The 16,444-nt window shown below is 54.6% G+C and overlaps 1 protein-coding gene across 1 annotated transcript in view; it reads right to left on the bottom strand.

Moving 5' to 3' along the window:
- Positions 1–16,444, bottom strand: part of ZC3H18 (zinc finger CCCH-type containing 18) — a 65,450-nt gene that overhangs the window by 10,680 nt on the left and 38,326 nt on the right. The window contains exons 8-9 of the mRNA XM_021707406.1: positions 13,177–13,294; positions 11,686–11,954 (exon numbers count right to left, since the gene is read on the bottom strand). Of these exons, the coding sequence (XP_021563081.1) occupies positions 11,686–11,954; positions 13,177–13,294 (387 nt within the window). The remainder of the gene's footprint in view (positions 1–11,685; positions 11,955–13,176; positions 13,295–16,444) is intronic.

Genomic DNA, 16,444 nt, shown 5'->3' with positions numbered 1-16,444 from the left:
AGACAGGGTCTGGCTCTGTCGCCCAGGCTGGAGTGTAGTGGTGTGTTCACAGCTTACTATAGCCTTGACCCCTCTGGGCTCAAGTGATCCTCCCGCCTTGGCTCCCCGTGTAGCAGGGACATAAGTGTGGGTCACCACCTCTGGTGAACTTCTCACTGTGTGTTTCTGCCACTTGGCCACCTGAATCTCTGAAGCTGTCTGTTCTTGTTCTGTGCTGACTTTCTGGCAAGCTCTCTATATAAGCAGGACCCAAGTCATTCACTGTACTGTGTTTCCAGGAGACTCACTTTTTTTTTTTGAGTTGGAGTCTCACTCTGTCGCCCAGACTGCAGTGCAATGGCCACTCCCGGCCACCGCAGCCTCGACCTGCTGGGCTCCGGTGATCCTTCCGCCTCAGCTTTCTGAGTAGCCGAAATTACAGGCACGCGCTACCATGCCCAGCTAATTTTTTGATTTATTGTACAGATGAGGTCTCGCCTGCCCAGGCGGGTCTCGAACCCGCGGGCTCAGGCAATCCACTCACCCCAACCTCCCAAAGGCACGGGATTACAGGCTGAGCCACCGAGCCCGGCTGAGACTCACTTTTAATCTTGCTCTGTGGGAGCATTTCCCTTGCGAGGTCGAAACGTGTTCACAGGCCAGGCTTGCACAGCTGGTCCTGCATTCTTCCTCTTGCTGACCCACAGCTGCCCCCGCCCCCTTCCTGGCTGAACCCCACTCTCCTGTGGTCTGTTTTCGAGTGTGGAACGCAGGGCACAATGCAAGGCTCCACACTCATGCCCAGCCCAGCTTCCCTGCCAAGCGTCACCACTTGTCTTATATCCCTGGGCTTAAATGTTATTGAGCTTAAACCTTTTCATTTGAGTTGAAGTCTCACTCTGTCGCCCAGACTGGAGTGCAGTGGCTGCTCCCGGCCACCGTAGCCTCGACCTGCTGGGCTCCGATGATCCTTCCGTCTCAGCCTTCCAAGTAGCTGGAATTACAGGCATGCGCTACCATGCCTGGCTGATTTTTTGATTTATTGTAGAGATGAGGTCTCGCTGCCCAGGTGGGTCTCGAACCTGCGGGCTCAGGCAATCTACTCACCTCAGCCTCCCAAAGGCGTGGGATTACAGGCTGAGCCACTGAGTCCGGCACCTTTTTTATTTAAGTCAAGGTCTCACTCTGTCACCCACGCTGGAGTACAGTGGTACAATCATGGCTCACTGCAGCCTCAACCTCCTGGACTCAGGTGATCCTCTCTCCTCAGCCTCCTGAGTAGTTGGAACTACAGACGCACACCACCATACCCAGCTAAGTTTTTGAGTTTTTAAAAACAGAGATGGAGTCTCATTATGTTGCCCAGGCTGGTCTCGAACTCCTGGGCTCAAGTGATCCTTCCACCTCAGCTTCCCAAAGTGTTAGGATTATAGGTGGGAGCCACGGCACCCCACAGCTTAAACCTATGAGTGACACCTCGCCATTCATTCATTCCTGCATTTTTTTTTGAGAAAGTAGGATCTATTGAGAGGACAAAGAAGCTCCCACAGTGGAAAGAGACCCAAAGGGGTTGCCCTATCCCTGCCTTCTTTTACAAGTGTCAGTAAAGTTTTCTTCAAAAAAGGTACTGCTTTAAAACTTTAAAAGCTGTTCTAGTCATTATGTCCCTGTGAGTAGGATCCTTCTCACCAGCACCATGTCCGCACATGCTCGCATCATCCCGTCTCTATGTTTAGGACCCGCTGTGCCCGCACCTGCAAAGAACCCCAGGCAGGGGCAGCAGCCAGCATCTCCTGCTACCCAAGGACACCACATCAAGGCTCAGTCCCTGTTATCTCAGTCCAAGGCCAAGGGCTATTGCCACACCCAGGTGTTCCCTGGAAAAGTGATCTAGGAAGGAAGTAAAACCTGCCCTGCAGTTCCACCTATCTTGGGCCACAGGGCAGCTGCTCTCTGCTTGCACTTCCTCTTCTTTATCCTAGAAACAGCAGGAAGCCAACACCCAGAGTCAGCAGGATAGCACGGCCCTCCTAATACAGGGAGAGAAATGGCAGACCCCACAGTGTGACAGCAGCCACCCCTTCTTAGGCCACCATTGCAGCATTTTGGGTTCCTGTGTTGAGAGGACAGGAGAAGAGAACGCCTCAGCCTGGTGCCAGTCAGGGCCTGGGTCCAACCAGGGGCCCTGGGCAGCTGCACAGGCCTCCATAGCCCTGGGGACACCATCTGCTCCCCACGCTGGAGGCTGTGATGCTGGACCACGGACGAACACCTTGGACTGGCCAGACCCAGGCCCGGAAGGTGGCAGAAGCCTCCTCTGCTGGCGGGTGCTCCGGCTGGGCCTGGTATCCTCAGCGCTGTGGAGCAGCCCTCCACTGCCACAGCCTGGTGTACAACAGTCATCCACTTTAAGGGCTGGAAAAGGACCCACAGGAGCCCGTTAAAGATTTTGCTTGGGAAAATGTTCCTGCAATACTGAGTGGGGGAGGTGCGACTGAGCCCCCCCTCAAACCAGCAGAGGGGTGGGAGTGTCACAGGCGCAGCCGGGCACAGGCAGTCAGCTCCAGTCGGCTCGTTTTCCTTCTTTTCCCCCTATTCCTTAGAAAGTTTTCCAGACTTGCCAGGCTCAGTGGCTTAGCCTGTAATCCCGCGCTTTGGGAGGCTGAGGTGAGTGAATTGCCTGAGCCCACGGGTTCGAGACCCACCTGGGCAACTTGGCGGACCTCATCCCTACAATAAATCAAAAATTAGCCAGGTGTGGTAGTACGCGCCTGTAGTTCCAGCTACTTGGAAGGCTGAGGCGGAAGGATCGTCGGGGCCCAGCAGGTCGAAGCTGCGGTGGCTGGGAGCAGCCACTGCACTCCAGAAAGAAAGTTTTCCAGACTTTACAAAAGCACATCTTCCACTTATTAGAGAACATATCTCAACGGCATCTAACGTTTTTCTGTTTCTGCCAAGAAAACCTCCACTATCTCCTCCACTCTCTTGGGCATGTGACTGAGGGTGGCGGGTGCCAGAGTATGTGGCATCTGGAGGAGGGGCCTGGAGCCAGCAGGTCACCCAGAGCAGGGTTCAGGCCAGCAGCCCTGACCCCCGTGTGGGCAATCTTGGTCCTGCAGGAGCCCTGGCTGCTCTCAAGCCAACTTGGCTGAGACCACTGGGGCTTCCACCACGCACTATCTGGCAAGTCTCCAGCCTCACGGCCCAGCAGAGCAAGTTGCGCACCAGATAGCCACGGAGCAGGAGCAGGATCCCTGCCCTCAACGCCGACACCAGCCCGGAACACCATCATCAGACCTGGAAAACCCAGGCAGTCGGGTTGCCACGCTGTTCCACAGGGACCATGGAAGCCCATTCTGTGTGGTTCAGTGGCCTCATATCTGGAGGACATGGGCAAGGACACCCAGCTCAATGCTGACCACCACATCTCAATGCTGGACACGAGTGGACATGGAACCGCATGAATGCATCCACAGGGTCAACCTGTGGGACCAAGGTCAACCACGGGACCAAGGACACAGCACCCCACAACAGGGTGCATTCAGTCATCCACCACGCTGAGGCAGCAGAGACTCTACGGAGACAAAGGTCAGTAGCACCACCACACGGTAAACAAAACAGGGCCAAAGTCTGTGCACAGTTCGCTTCAGTGTCCGCAGCCATGCAGGGACACCCAGGACATGGTGATACAAGGGGACCAGGAGCCATGTGTGTCTGGAAACTCCAGCCTGAGCAGCCGCCAAGTTTGGGGTCAAAAATTAAAAGAAAAGGCACATGGAAGCACGTGCACTCCCAGGATGGACCTGCCTGTGTTCCTATGGAAGAATCCAGAACACCTTTCACTTCCATGTCGCCCTTAGGTACCTCCCTTAAGCCTAAACAGAGACAAGCCCAAGGCTCACGACTACAGGGCCAGTCTCAGTAGGGGGAGGGGCGGCCCTCAGCATCGTGGCCTCACTGGTATCCCTTCTACCCCCACAGCCGCGGAGGCACAGACTCGTACACTGCCCTCTGTGCCCACTGGCCTCCAATGACTGAGAAACTCCGAACCTGGCAGTGCCCCTCACCCCGGAGTGCCTGGGTGGGGAGGCCTCGTGCACACTCCTTCCCAGATGGTCGGTTGTGACTTTCTAAGCCAGCCTGGCTGGACACAGCCCGTACTGCACCCCCCACCCCCCTCCTGCACAAGAAGAATGTGACAGATCCTGAGATGTCACTCAACGGTATCTATCATTTCTCAGCTCGGCGCCCCCCATGGGACACTGTGGAGCCTGCAGCAAGTGCTGAGAACCTATCAACGTGATGATACCACCTGGCCACGTGCTATGCCCCATGTGAATCCCCTGGTTCCCGCTGGGGTCCAGGCCCAATGCCGCAGTGTCTGTGCACTCAGGAATCTGCCCAGCGTCCTGCTTGCCTGCATTCCAAGACTCCCAGAAGATGCCAGACACGACAGCACCGAGCCCCGGCATGCCATGCTTCCCTACATACGCCATAATGGCATTCAACCTGAGACTGGTGAGAGACTACCAAGGACTGATGAGGACACAGTGTTCATGACAACAGCACACTGTGGTACAGGTGATGCAGATGTGGCCTCTTACTTTGTTTTTTGTTTTTTTTTGAGTTGGATTCTCACTCTGTCACCCAGGCTGTGTTGGGCTCCAGCGATCCTTCCACCTCAGCCTCCCAAATAGCTGGAACTACAGGCATGTGCTACCACACCTGGCTAATTTTTGATTTATTGTAGAGACGAGGTCTCGCCAAGTTGACCTGGCTGGTCTTGAACCCGTGGGCTCAGGCAATCCACTCACCTTGGCTTCCCGAAGTGCTGGGATTACAGGCTGAGCCACTGAGACTGGCTAGTCTCTTACTTTGGAACCATGGCTGGCTGTGGGGACTGAAACCGCAGGAAGCAAAGTCATGGGTCAGGGACAACTATGTACGCTTGTCCTCGAAAACACCCAAGGCACAAGGACTTCCTTAGAGCCAGGCAATCAGTGCTCAGGAGAGAGGGAAGAGGACAGAATGGCAACGTGAGTGAAACAAAGAGCACAGACTGTCCTAAAAGCCACCCCCACAAGGATGGGATTCACTCCAGGCAAGTTCCCTGGCCTTGGGCCACCCCGGCACCTGCACCCCTGCTGACCACCATCAGGTGGGCACCTGACACGCATGCACATCAAAAGCAGGCATCATCACCACAGGTGTCGGGTCACCACTACTACACATGTGACTACTACATGCGTGACATTCAAGTTCAAAACATGGGCAGGTCCCATTCTGTGGACAAGCTTGTCAAAGGGATGGCCCAGTAAAGGTGGTGATGGAACCCTGTTACACACCTGTGCTGAGCAGGGCTGAAGAAGGGATGATACGTTCAGGAAATTAGGAAGGTCACCGGGGGAAAGGCGAAGTTTAATTTTTGCAAAAACACAGAGGAGTCCAGCAGACCAGCTAAAGTCCACCTGAGCGGCCGTCCCTTCTCTGTGGCTCAGGCAGAAGGCTATATGGACACACCCCCACCTGCGGGACCAAGTCTCAGCACAGAACAGATACAAACACGAGGAGTCAGCCCATAGTAAACGACAAGGTGATGAGGTAAACTAAAGTCCCCAATCCTAACCAATGCCTTACCCAGGTTAGTCTAGAGCAATGTTCTCAAGTTTTGGGGGGAATCACAAACCCTCTTGAAGAACGCAAGCCATGTAGGCAGGCCCACCCCCAGCCGAGCTGCTGAGACCTCCCAGAGCATCTCAAGCTGGCAGAGGAGTGGACTCATCCCGGCCCCCGCAGGGGAAGTGACAGCCCAAGAAACTGGTGTTCACTGAACACACGGAAGTGCCCGTGAGCCACGCTGAAGACAGGGCAGCTTCCCTGAAAGGAAGAGCGGTGCAAGCCAGAGTGGGGTGCGTGTTCCCTTTCTGGGGGAGTCCATCACGGCAGTAAGGAGCCTTGCAGCTCATGCCCTGAAAGGCACCAGAAGCCCCAAGGGCACACCTGCGCATCGCAGTCAATGTGAGTGGAGATGGCAGGAGTTCTAGGCAACTCCCACAGAAGGGTCCAGTGACACTCCAGTCATAAGGATGCTGGCCTGCCTGTGACTGAGGCGTCACAGTGACCTGTCTCCGCTGTGAGCTCACCCATGGGCAGCTGTATGGACAAGGAGTGGGTCTCATGGCCAGGTCCCCTGCTCACGCAGATGCATGTCACAGAACTGACTGGAAGGTCTGCTCTAGCCTAAAACAGTCTAGATGCAGGAAGGGGCCAAAGGCCTCAAAAGGCCAAGCAGGACACAGTGGCATGAGCTTAACAAGCAACTCGGCCTCTAGCCTGCCAGGTCCAGAGAGGAGCTGCTCAGGACGTTCTGATAGGAGACATGTGTGCCAAGGGCCTCCTAAAGCAGCCAGCACAGAGGGTGAGGAGCAGCTTTGGAAGGTGTCTGCTGGGGTGAGATGAGGACGGGGATCCCGAAGGACAGCAACGGGAGCTGAGTGCTGGCCACCAGACGCTGTGGGCAGCACTTCCCATCTAGTTGGTCCTCTCTTCCTGGGCAAGGCCCTCAGTCCTAACCAGGACGCCGCAATACCCAGTCGGCCCCGCTCTGCCTGTTTATCAGCTGTACCTCCCTCCCTGGTGCTCCAGTACGTTCAGCCAGACTACACAGAAAAGTAATGCGCTTACCTGAGCTCATGACCCCATGAGTCCCGGCCCAACGTAGACGCCCAACCCTGTGGGTCCCTGGTCTACAGTCTGCTAGTAGCCCAAGTGGCTCTCTCTGGATGAATTCCATCACCTCCTCCTACTTCAGGGGAGAACAGTTCTTTCCATACACCTGATGATGGAAACTGCCAGCCTGGCAAAGGCCAAGCATTCATTCAAGGGAGGTCACGTGACACCTTCCTGCAGAGGACACCAGCTGCTCTTGAAAAGCCGTCACCCCGTTCAGTTGATTAAGGAGCAAGAAGCAAGAGCCCTGTGCTGGAATCCCTGCCCTGGGTAGCCTTCGCCTTTTGGGCTGGCAGCAGCCTGGAGGGGTTCCTGTGAGGGTGATCCAAGACAAGATTCGAGACTCCCCAGTCCCAGGATCCAGGCTGAGTTGAGACCAAGTGAAAGAAGTCTTACCTGCTCTCTGTGGCACAAGTTCACAGTGCGTGGCCACAGCAGACAAGTACAGCGCTCAAGGTACGGCCCCACCATTCACACTAGCAGGCATGCTCCTGCACGCACAGCGACCGTGTAGCAACAGACTAACTCAGAAGCGTCCCCAGGTCCCTATGGCCAGGTCAAGACGCTCAGAAGTCACCAGGGGGCACCTGCCAGCATGATGTGGGGCCTGGACACCCCTGCCTCGTGGCCTTTCTATGTCTTTGCTCCTAAGACCAAGAACCTGGCAGGCACAGAGGTGGTGCCATTCTGTGCGCTGGAAGCAGATGGGCTCACTGTGTTTGCAGAGATGAATGTGCTGTTGTCAACCCTACCATACTTGGCTGTGTCACACAAGGAACAAGTACCACCTGCCACCGGACCCAATCTTCACCGACAGCATCCACCAAACGCCGGGGAGCCCCATCTGTGCTGGGCTTGGGAATGGGCACAAAGCAGATGGCAGCCCTCCGGGGATGGCGTGCTTCAGGGGTCCGGATGAGAATCAGAAAGTCCACATTCACAGGGTGTCCAGGGCTGAGAAGAGCCATGAAAAACAAGGAAGAACGGCAGGAGGGCTGGCCTGAGCAGGGGACCGGTCTAAGCAAAGGACCTCTCTGAGTGGGGGACTGACCTGAGTAGAGGACCTCTCTGAAGCGAGGGATCTAGTGCAGCCCTGCCAGAGGCAAAGAACGGCCGTGGGTATGCGCGAAAGGTGCCAGGCCTCAGCTTTCCTGTGCTGGTGCCAGTGGAGAATACAGTAGAGTTGAGGCCAAGCTGGAAGTGCTGCACATTTCAGCGGAGAGGGCCCGGCACAGGGAGGCACAACACCAGGGACACAGCAGCATTTCAGCTTAGATGACCACAGGCTTCAAGACAGCACCAAGAGTGAGCATGCCACATGATGACTCAACACAACTCTAATGGGGTTTATTGCAAACGTTAAGAACGTGACTTTGCCCAGTGTTAAAAAGCGAAACAGAGCAGATGGAGGAAAGTCCATTCATTTTGATGTGGAGAATGAAAACAGTCAGAACTGGAGCCTGTCACAGGCCAAGCACCAGCTGCAACCGCACGTGACCCTAACACCAAGAACTAGAGAGAGTCCTTCTGGAGGCATCATCCAGCACACAGGCGAGACGCTGGGGAAGAGAGGCTTGTTTCTGTCCTGGCAGGAGGTTAGCAACAGCCTGGGCCAAGACCCTGGGGTGGGTACACACTGAGCGGCCTAGGAAACACAGGCCCCTCCAAGCACAGCCACAACGTGGCTCCAGCCAGGTTGCCAGCCCAGAGGCTGGCTTCACCTGCAGGTGCAGACTAGACAGACTTCTATGAGTCAAGTCAAAGGAAACATGGACCAACATGGAAGAGACTCGAGCTGTCTCATGATACGGAGCTGCTTCGGCCCATCCCCACGCATGCTGATACAAGCACACCCTGCATGGAGTAATGACATTCCATGGTCTAACCCTTGACCCTTATTTAGCTTTTAGGAAGGTGCTTAAAAGTGAAGCCAACCTGGAAATGGAAAGACACTCAAGTTCATGGATGGAAAGACTTAATACTGTTAAGATGGCCACACTCCCAACTGTTCTAAAGTTAATGAGTCTCCATTAAAATCTCAGCTGTCTCTTTTTGGGGTAGAAATTTATGTTGACCCTAAAATGATATGAAAATGTAAGGGACCTGGTTTAGCCAAACAATCCTGAAAAAGAATCAAGCTGGAGACTCGCATGTCCCAGATTCAAACTTACAGTAAAGCTACAGGAGTTAAGAGAGGGTGACGCTGGCGTAGGAAGACAGACCATGGAACAGAGCTGCGTCCAGGAATAAACTCGCACTTGTGGAGCACTTAACCTTGATCAAGGTGCCAGGGCCATTCCAAAGGGAAAAAATAGCCTCTTCAACACATGGTGTGGGGAAAACTAGACACCCACACGAAAAAGGATGAAGTTGGCTGGATTCCCTCCCATACCACATACGAAAATTAATTTAAAATGGATCACAGACCTGGAGTGTAAGAGCTAAAATGATAAAGCTCTTAGAAGACACAAGAGTGAATCTCTGTGACTTTGGATTTGGCAATGGCATCTAGATCTGACACCAAAAGCATAAGCAGTAGAAGACAGAGAAAGTGGAGCTGCAAGTCATGTATCCCGTAAGGAGTTTGTATACAGAATATGTGAAGAACCCTTACAAGAATAAAAGGACAAACTTTAAAACGGACAAGGGATCTGAAGAGCTAGTTCTCCAGAGAAGATACACAGATGGCCAGTAGGCAAATGGGAGTTCCCCCAACATCATTACTCATCATGGAAACACAAGTCAAACCACGAGACATCACTTCATGCCGGTTAGGATGGCAGTCACAAAAAAGACAGACAGTAATAAGTGTTGCCAAGGATGCGAAGCAACTGGAAACTTTAGGCACTGCCAGTGAGAAAATAAAATAGGGCAGTCGCTGTGGAAAAGAATCTAGAAATTTTTCTTTCTTTCTTTTTTTTTGTTTGAGTCAGAGTCTCACTCTATTGCCCAGGCTGGAGTACAGTAGCATGCTCACGGCCACCCCAGCGCCGACCTGCTAGGCTCAGGCGATCCTTCCACCTCAGCCTTCAAAATAGCCAGAACTACAGGCGCGTGCTACCACGCCTGGCTAATTTTTTGATATATTGTAGAGACGAGTTCTCACCACATTGCCCAGGCTGGTCTTGAACTCCTGGGCTCAGGCAATCCTCTTGCCTTGGCCTCCCAAAGCACTGGTATTACAGGCTTGAGCCACTGTGCCCAACCTGGAAATTTTTCAAATAAACATAGATGACCAAACAATCCAGCAATTTCACTCCAAATGTATACCCAGGAAAAACAAAAACCTATGTCACACAAAAATGGACACACAAATGTTCATCTTCATTATAGCCAAGAAGTGAAAGCAGCCCAGTGTCCATCAATGGACAGATGGACAAACACAATGTGGTCTAGCCATAGGATTTCTTTTCTTAACTGTAAAAAGGGAACATAGTACTGATACACGCTACAACATGAATAAACCTTAGAAATTGCATTCAGGATGGGCTCGGTGACTCACTCAGCCTGTAATCCCAGAGCTTTGGGAGGCCGAGGTGAATGGATTGCCTGAGCCTGCGGGTTTGAGACCCGCCTGGGCAAACTGGCGAGACCTCATCTCTACGATAAATCAAAAATTAGCCGGGCGTGATAGCATGTGCCTGTAGTTCCAGCTACTTGGAAGGCTGAGGCGGAAGGATTGCCGGAACCCGGTAGGTCGAGGCTACGGTGGCTGGGAGCGGCCACTGCACTCCAGTCTGAGTGACAGAGTGAGACTCCAACTCAAAAAAAAAGAAACTGCATTCGAAATGAAAGCAGTCAGCCCCAACAGGCCACCCACATGATTCTGTCTGGAATGTTCTGGACAGGCAGATCCCTAATGCCAAAAGCAGATGGATGGCAGCTAGGAGCTGGGGAGGTCTAGGGGGGATGGGAGTGACTGCTACTGGGTACCAGGTTTCTTTTGGGGAGGAAAAAAAGCATCCTCAAAGGACTGTGTGATAGCTGCACCTCTCTGGGAACATCCTAGAAACCACTGATTTGCACATTTTGAATGTGCATACTGCATGGCATATGAATCACAGCTCGGCAAAGCTGTAAAAGCAGACAGAGTTTCTTCGGGTTCTCCTGCGAGGACCATTCACCCTGCTCTAATATTCAAGTAGCTTTTGTTTGTTTGTTTTGAATTGGAGCCTCACTCTGTCACCCAGACTAGAGTGCAGTGGCTGCTCCCGGCCACTGCAGCCTCGACCTGCCGGGCTCCGGCGATCCTTCCGCCTCAGCCTTCCAGTAGCTGGAACTACAGGCGTGCGCTACCAAACCCAGCTAATATTTTGATTTATTGTAGAGATGAGGTCTCGCCAAGTTGCCCAGGCGGGGTCTCGAACTCGCGGGCTCAGGCAATCCACTCACCTCAGCCTCTCAAAGCACAGGATTACAGGTTGAGCCACCGAGCCCGGCTTCAAGTAGTTTTTTAAAGGGTTGTCCTGAGCCCCAGAGCCTTCCCCACCCCTTGGGCCTGGCTGTGCCCCCAGTGTGCCTGTATGCTCTCCCCGAGCAGCCCTGTGCGCCAATGAGGTCACTGCATGGAGTCCACTGCAGGAGACCCTGCAGGCTGCCACCGCACGCTAGCTGCACGGCCTCCTTGTGGCCACAAGGGTGCCCTGCAAGCCCAAGCCTCGCCCCAAGCTCCAAGGGCTGGGAGTGCTTTGGAGTTCAGAGCTCTCCCGACTGAGGCAGCAACACACTGCCCATGACATGCACGTGAGGTACAAGTGCTACACGGTCAGCACCTACTCATCAGTGTGCGGGGAGGTTTTCTCGGGACTGTGGACGTCTTTATGCCAAGGGGGGTCGCCAGGCACCACCTCCTGGAAACTGGTGGAGGCTGCAGCCACAGGAGTTCACAGTGTCAGGGTTAGGGTGCAGGCTGTGGGCAGCAGAGAGGACTGCTGACGGGGGCAGGCGGGACCCCCAGGGCCTCTGGGTCAGGCCTACCTTGGTGGCTGTGGGGAGCGGGGCTTGGGCTTCTCCTTCTCCTTGTCGCGCTCCTTGTCACGGTCTCGATCACGGTGCTGCCGGTCTTTCTCATCGCGCTTGGCTCGCTCCCGCTCCCACTCTTCCTTCCGCCGCTGCCGCTCCTTGTCACGCTCCCGCTCCCGCTCACGTTCACGCTCCCTCTGCCGGCGCTCCCGCTCACGGTCCCGCTCCCGTTCCCGCTCCCGCTCCCGCTGTCTGGTCTCTCGCTCGCGCTCCCGCTCCCTTTCCTGTGGGAAAACAGAAACACAGGCAGTGTCCGTCACTTGGGGATGGACACACGGAACACCCCAGCCCCGCCACTGTGCCATGCCCACCGTGGTGGGAGCCCCAGGAACTGGGCAACAGCAACAGAGCACTCACGGGGATGTGACCTCTGAGTGTCCCTCACAACACCATATCAAGAATGGGAAAGACACCAAGGGACAGCCAGCACAACCCCCAACTCCAGACGAGCCTGGGCTGAGAAACCTTCCACTGTAACCCAGCGAGACTCTGCCCCTTGGCCTTGGCCTTCTGGGACCTGCAGAGTGCAAGCAGCACTGCCTCCCAGGCGGGACTTATACCCATGAAACACGTCATTGTACAGCCAGAACAGAGGGGCATGTACAAGTCGCCCTGGTGATCCTGGGACCACCCTGCACACCTTGCGAATCTGCCCTTGCTCGTATTGATTCATTTTTTCCAAGTTAAAACACACAGGTCTAGGTTCCAGGCCACCTCTGTTAAGTGCCCGATGCCCCTGGGCCTTCTCCCACATCCCAGGCTTCCCTGCCTGGGGTAAGGACAGGGACCCCGCAGCCCAAGAACGATTGGGAAGCTGCCCTATGGGGAGAGGAGACACAACAGGGACACACAGAACCCTCTGAAGGGTTCCTGCAGCAGCTGTCCCGGGTCCTGAAAGCTCATAACAGTCCCCACAGTCACGGCACAAGGCGACTCAGCTGCCCCTGATTGCTCCTTTTCTGGGGTAGTACTGTCCAATCACCCCAAAGCCAAGAGACTCGCAGCTGGAAGCATCTGTGTTCATCAGTACACTCAGCTCTCAGCGGCACAGGGCTGAGGAAGGCCCGACATGGAACAGCCTCTGCTAGACGCGGCAGTAGGTCCAGGGTGCACTGACGAGCCATGGTCACAGATGGGACGGGCATGACAGACGCGAAAAGCATGAGGGTAAAACATGTGCCCTTGAAATGTGCCCTGCGTCGATGACCTTACCAGTAAATCTAAGCTAAAAAAACCACAGTGAAAACAAAGTTTTCAGGACTGTCCCTCTGCAAGGGACTGCAAGCTTCTTCTGTGGTTCTGATGTAGTCCTCGATAAACATCAACTTGGTTTTGAAATCAGGACATGTGCGGACAACATAGCCTCCTATCAAGTCCTACAAATAAAAACGGGTCGCCTTACAGAAGATCATGAGGTCCACACCTGCACGCAGGAGCCACACTTACGCGATAGCTGTGGTAGGGCTCAGCCTCTGTGTACTGCACCCGGAAGTTCTCATACTGCCCACCACGCCAAAACCGCTCGATCTCGTAGTCGTAGTAAGGGTCTGCGTAGGGCTCAAGTCTGAAAGAAGAGCCAAGAAGAAGTCAGCCTTGTCACTCAGCAACACTAGCGCCAAGTGCTCCATAAAGGGTGGGCACACAGAACCCAATGTCACAAGGGAAAATGCCATGCCACGCCCAAGTCCACTCCAGGAACACAAGGCTGAGCAATGTAGGAAGCCCATGAACACCACACAGCATCACAGACCAAAGAGGAGAGCATAGGATGCCACTCAGGAACAATGAAAATGCCCTTGACAAAAAGCCAACACTCTTGGTAAAAATTCTCAAGAAACAGGCACGATCCTTTCTGACCACAATACACATGTATTCACACACCGAAGGACTAAGGCCAGCATCTCACTCAAGGGGAAACAGAGGGGTTTCCCCAGGTTCAGGACGAAGTGAGACCCCCCCGTCTCCATGACCACCTGGGGCACTGAGGCACTACCCATGCAACTGGGCAAGGGGAGCCCACAAGGGACATGGGAACCTGAAGAGGAGGAGCATGATTTCCATCTGCAAACTTCATGTGCTAAGCCTGGAAAGTCCACCAACCCGATGGGTAAAACCAACTCAAACAAACAAGCGAAGGCACCTGCAAAAGCAGACGCGCGAAGAGGTCATGTGCAGAAATCGATGTCTTCGCGCACACAGACAACCAGCCAGGAAACAGAAAGCAGAGAAAGCCTCCTTTCCAGCAATAAGAAATAAGAAAAACACTCAGGGATGAAGCACATCTAACCAGCAGGGTGCAGAGCCCTCCAGAAGGACTCATGGTTCACGTTAACCGAGAGACACCCCTGTGTCTGTACAGGGTGGGTGACATCACCCAGTTAGGCCTCCCAGAGACTCAAAATGCAAGGCAATCCCAGCAAAGACACCAGCGAGCTTCTCTACGGAGCTCAGCTCACATAGAAAGCCAAAGTAAGACCAGCCAGGAACACACCAGAAAGGAGAAGATGTGGCTCAGGGCCACGAACACCCAGAGAAGCCTCTGTATGAAGCCAATGTCAGCGCAGCACTGAGGAACACGCAACCAGGGAAGGCAGTGAGAGGTCGAGACAGGCCCAGGCATGAGGACAGGCAGGGGCAGGCATGGCTGACTGGCCACAGGGAGGTCTGGCGGGGTCCACCACTGACACTCCTTCCCGGGGCTGGACAGAGGCAGGGGCATGTGGGTCTGCAGCGGACAGTTCCAGGGACCCTCCAGGTGCTGCTTGGCTCCAGTCCAGCCTGTCCCTTCTGAAGGCTGGGCAAGACCAGAGGTCACAGCCTGGGAAGGCTCAGTCAGTGGCCACTGACATCCCTGGGTCACCTCTTCAACCGTCACGTGGCCTGGAACTTCTGAAGCTACTTCCTAGGAAGTCCCCTCAAGACCACGAGTTTCTTCTCATTCTATAACAGCCAGACACCAGCCACATCCTCTAAGGACCACACTGTGCGGGTGACGTTTTATCACAACGAGCACACACTCACAAGGGCTGCAGTGACATGGCATCACACATGTAAAATTGAGGGGTAAAGAGACTCCCTGACACTGCCCTCTACAGTGCCTCATTCCGTGGTCACCTAGGGATCAATCACCCCACACACCTCGTTCCAGTCACCCAAGGATCAATCACATTGCAATATCCTCTGCAGGACAGATGACGACCCATGTTCCCAGAGGTCTGGGCTGTGTCAGACTTGGTAGTAGCACATGGAGTGGGCCTATCCCTCCCGGGGAGGTGCCTCTGAGGTCTTGGCCAAGGACACGATTCTGTCCCCAGCCTGCCAGGGAGAGCATGGCAGGTGAGCAGTGTGGCCATTAGAGGACACATGAGAGTTAGAAGCTTGGAGGCCATTTAGCATAACCATTCTGCCTCAAAACAAGGAAACTGAGGCTAAAAGCAATCAACACTAGGAAGAAGCACTCAGATGTCTGCTGCTGCTGGCTGTTCACCTGAAGGTTATAAGATATTACTCCATGGAATGCAACTTGCTTTTGCACCATTCGAGTTGAAGTCACACTGACCCGACCCAGAGCGAACTGCAGGGCAGTCATCCCCCAAGAGGCTAGGAGTCGCATGCTCAGACCTCGGAGAAGGAGGGCTCACAATGTGCCTCCTGCTGCCTATCCCCTCTGCTCCCACCCAGCAGAGTTTGCCCGGTGCCCATTTGCCTGTAGTGGCACCAGTGACAAGGTCCCCAAAGATAGGCAGAAGCCACAGGCAATGCCAGCCCCGCATGCTGCTTTGCCCTGGGAATATGCAGCACACAGGCTCACCCCACAGGGGGTCCATCTCCCTCTACAGATGCCGCCCTTCCTCCCCAGCAACAAGTACAGCCTCCCGACAGGGCTCTGGCAAACCCCAGGCATGAGCCACCCACACCAGCACACACAAGCCAGCAGGGGGAGCTCTCAATGGATGCGGAGCCCCATGCAGCTGACAGCAGATGCAGTGACATTCCAGTCCTCTCCAGCAGAGGGATGCAGAGGGCAGAGGGCAGGGGGCAGGCAGGGCTCAGCCAACAGACCTGAACTGACCAGGCACCATGTGGGTTCAAAGGAGGCATGGAGCCAGGTGGCAGGGCTGTGCCCACTTCACTATAATAGGAGGGTCAGCACTCTCGGTTGAGTGTCAGGGGGAGAGGGGCTTGGCCGACATGTGCAAATCTCCCCAGGAGAGGCACGGGCTTCATGAAAGCCACTGTTGAACTTTGAGTTCACCCCATGGACTCTTCCAAAGGGAAGTCTGCTGGCCAGCCTCCACTGCAGCTGTGCTGCATGTACTCTGGGCAGAGGCCATGCCTTGGGGGGTGAGGGTGGCCCTAGGCCCCAGGCATGGGGCCTGGTATCTGACCCAGATGTATTGAGAAGCTCTGTTCATGATGGAGCTACTACTGGTGGCCACGTTCCTCATGGTGACATCCTCTGCATGCTGGGGTTGCCTTGTGTTTTCTGGGTCACCTATCCCTGTTGGACCTGTAGGATATTCTTGGTACCGTGACTCTAGCAGTCCTACACAGAGACACTTTTTTTTTTTTTAAGTCAGGGCCTCACTCTGTCGCCCAGGCTGGAGTGCAGTGGCATGATCACAGCTCACTGCAGCCTCCACCTCCTGGGCTCAGGAGATCCTTCCACCTCAGCCTCCCATGTAGCAGGAACTACAGGTGTGCCACCATGCCC

This window comes from Carlito syrichta, unplaced genomic scaffold (assembly GCF_000164805.1).
Source record: "Carlito syrichta isolate Samal-C Ts95f unplaced genomic scaffold, Tarsius_syrichta-2.0.1 Scaffold317439, whole genome shotgun sequence".
NCBI classification, from domain to species: Eukaryota; Metazoa; Chordata; class Mammalia; order Primates; family Tarsiidae; genus Carlito; species Carlito syrichta.
Note: the sequence above shows the minus strand (reverse complement) of the source record. Positions and strands in the feature narration are given on the sequence as shown.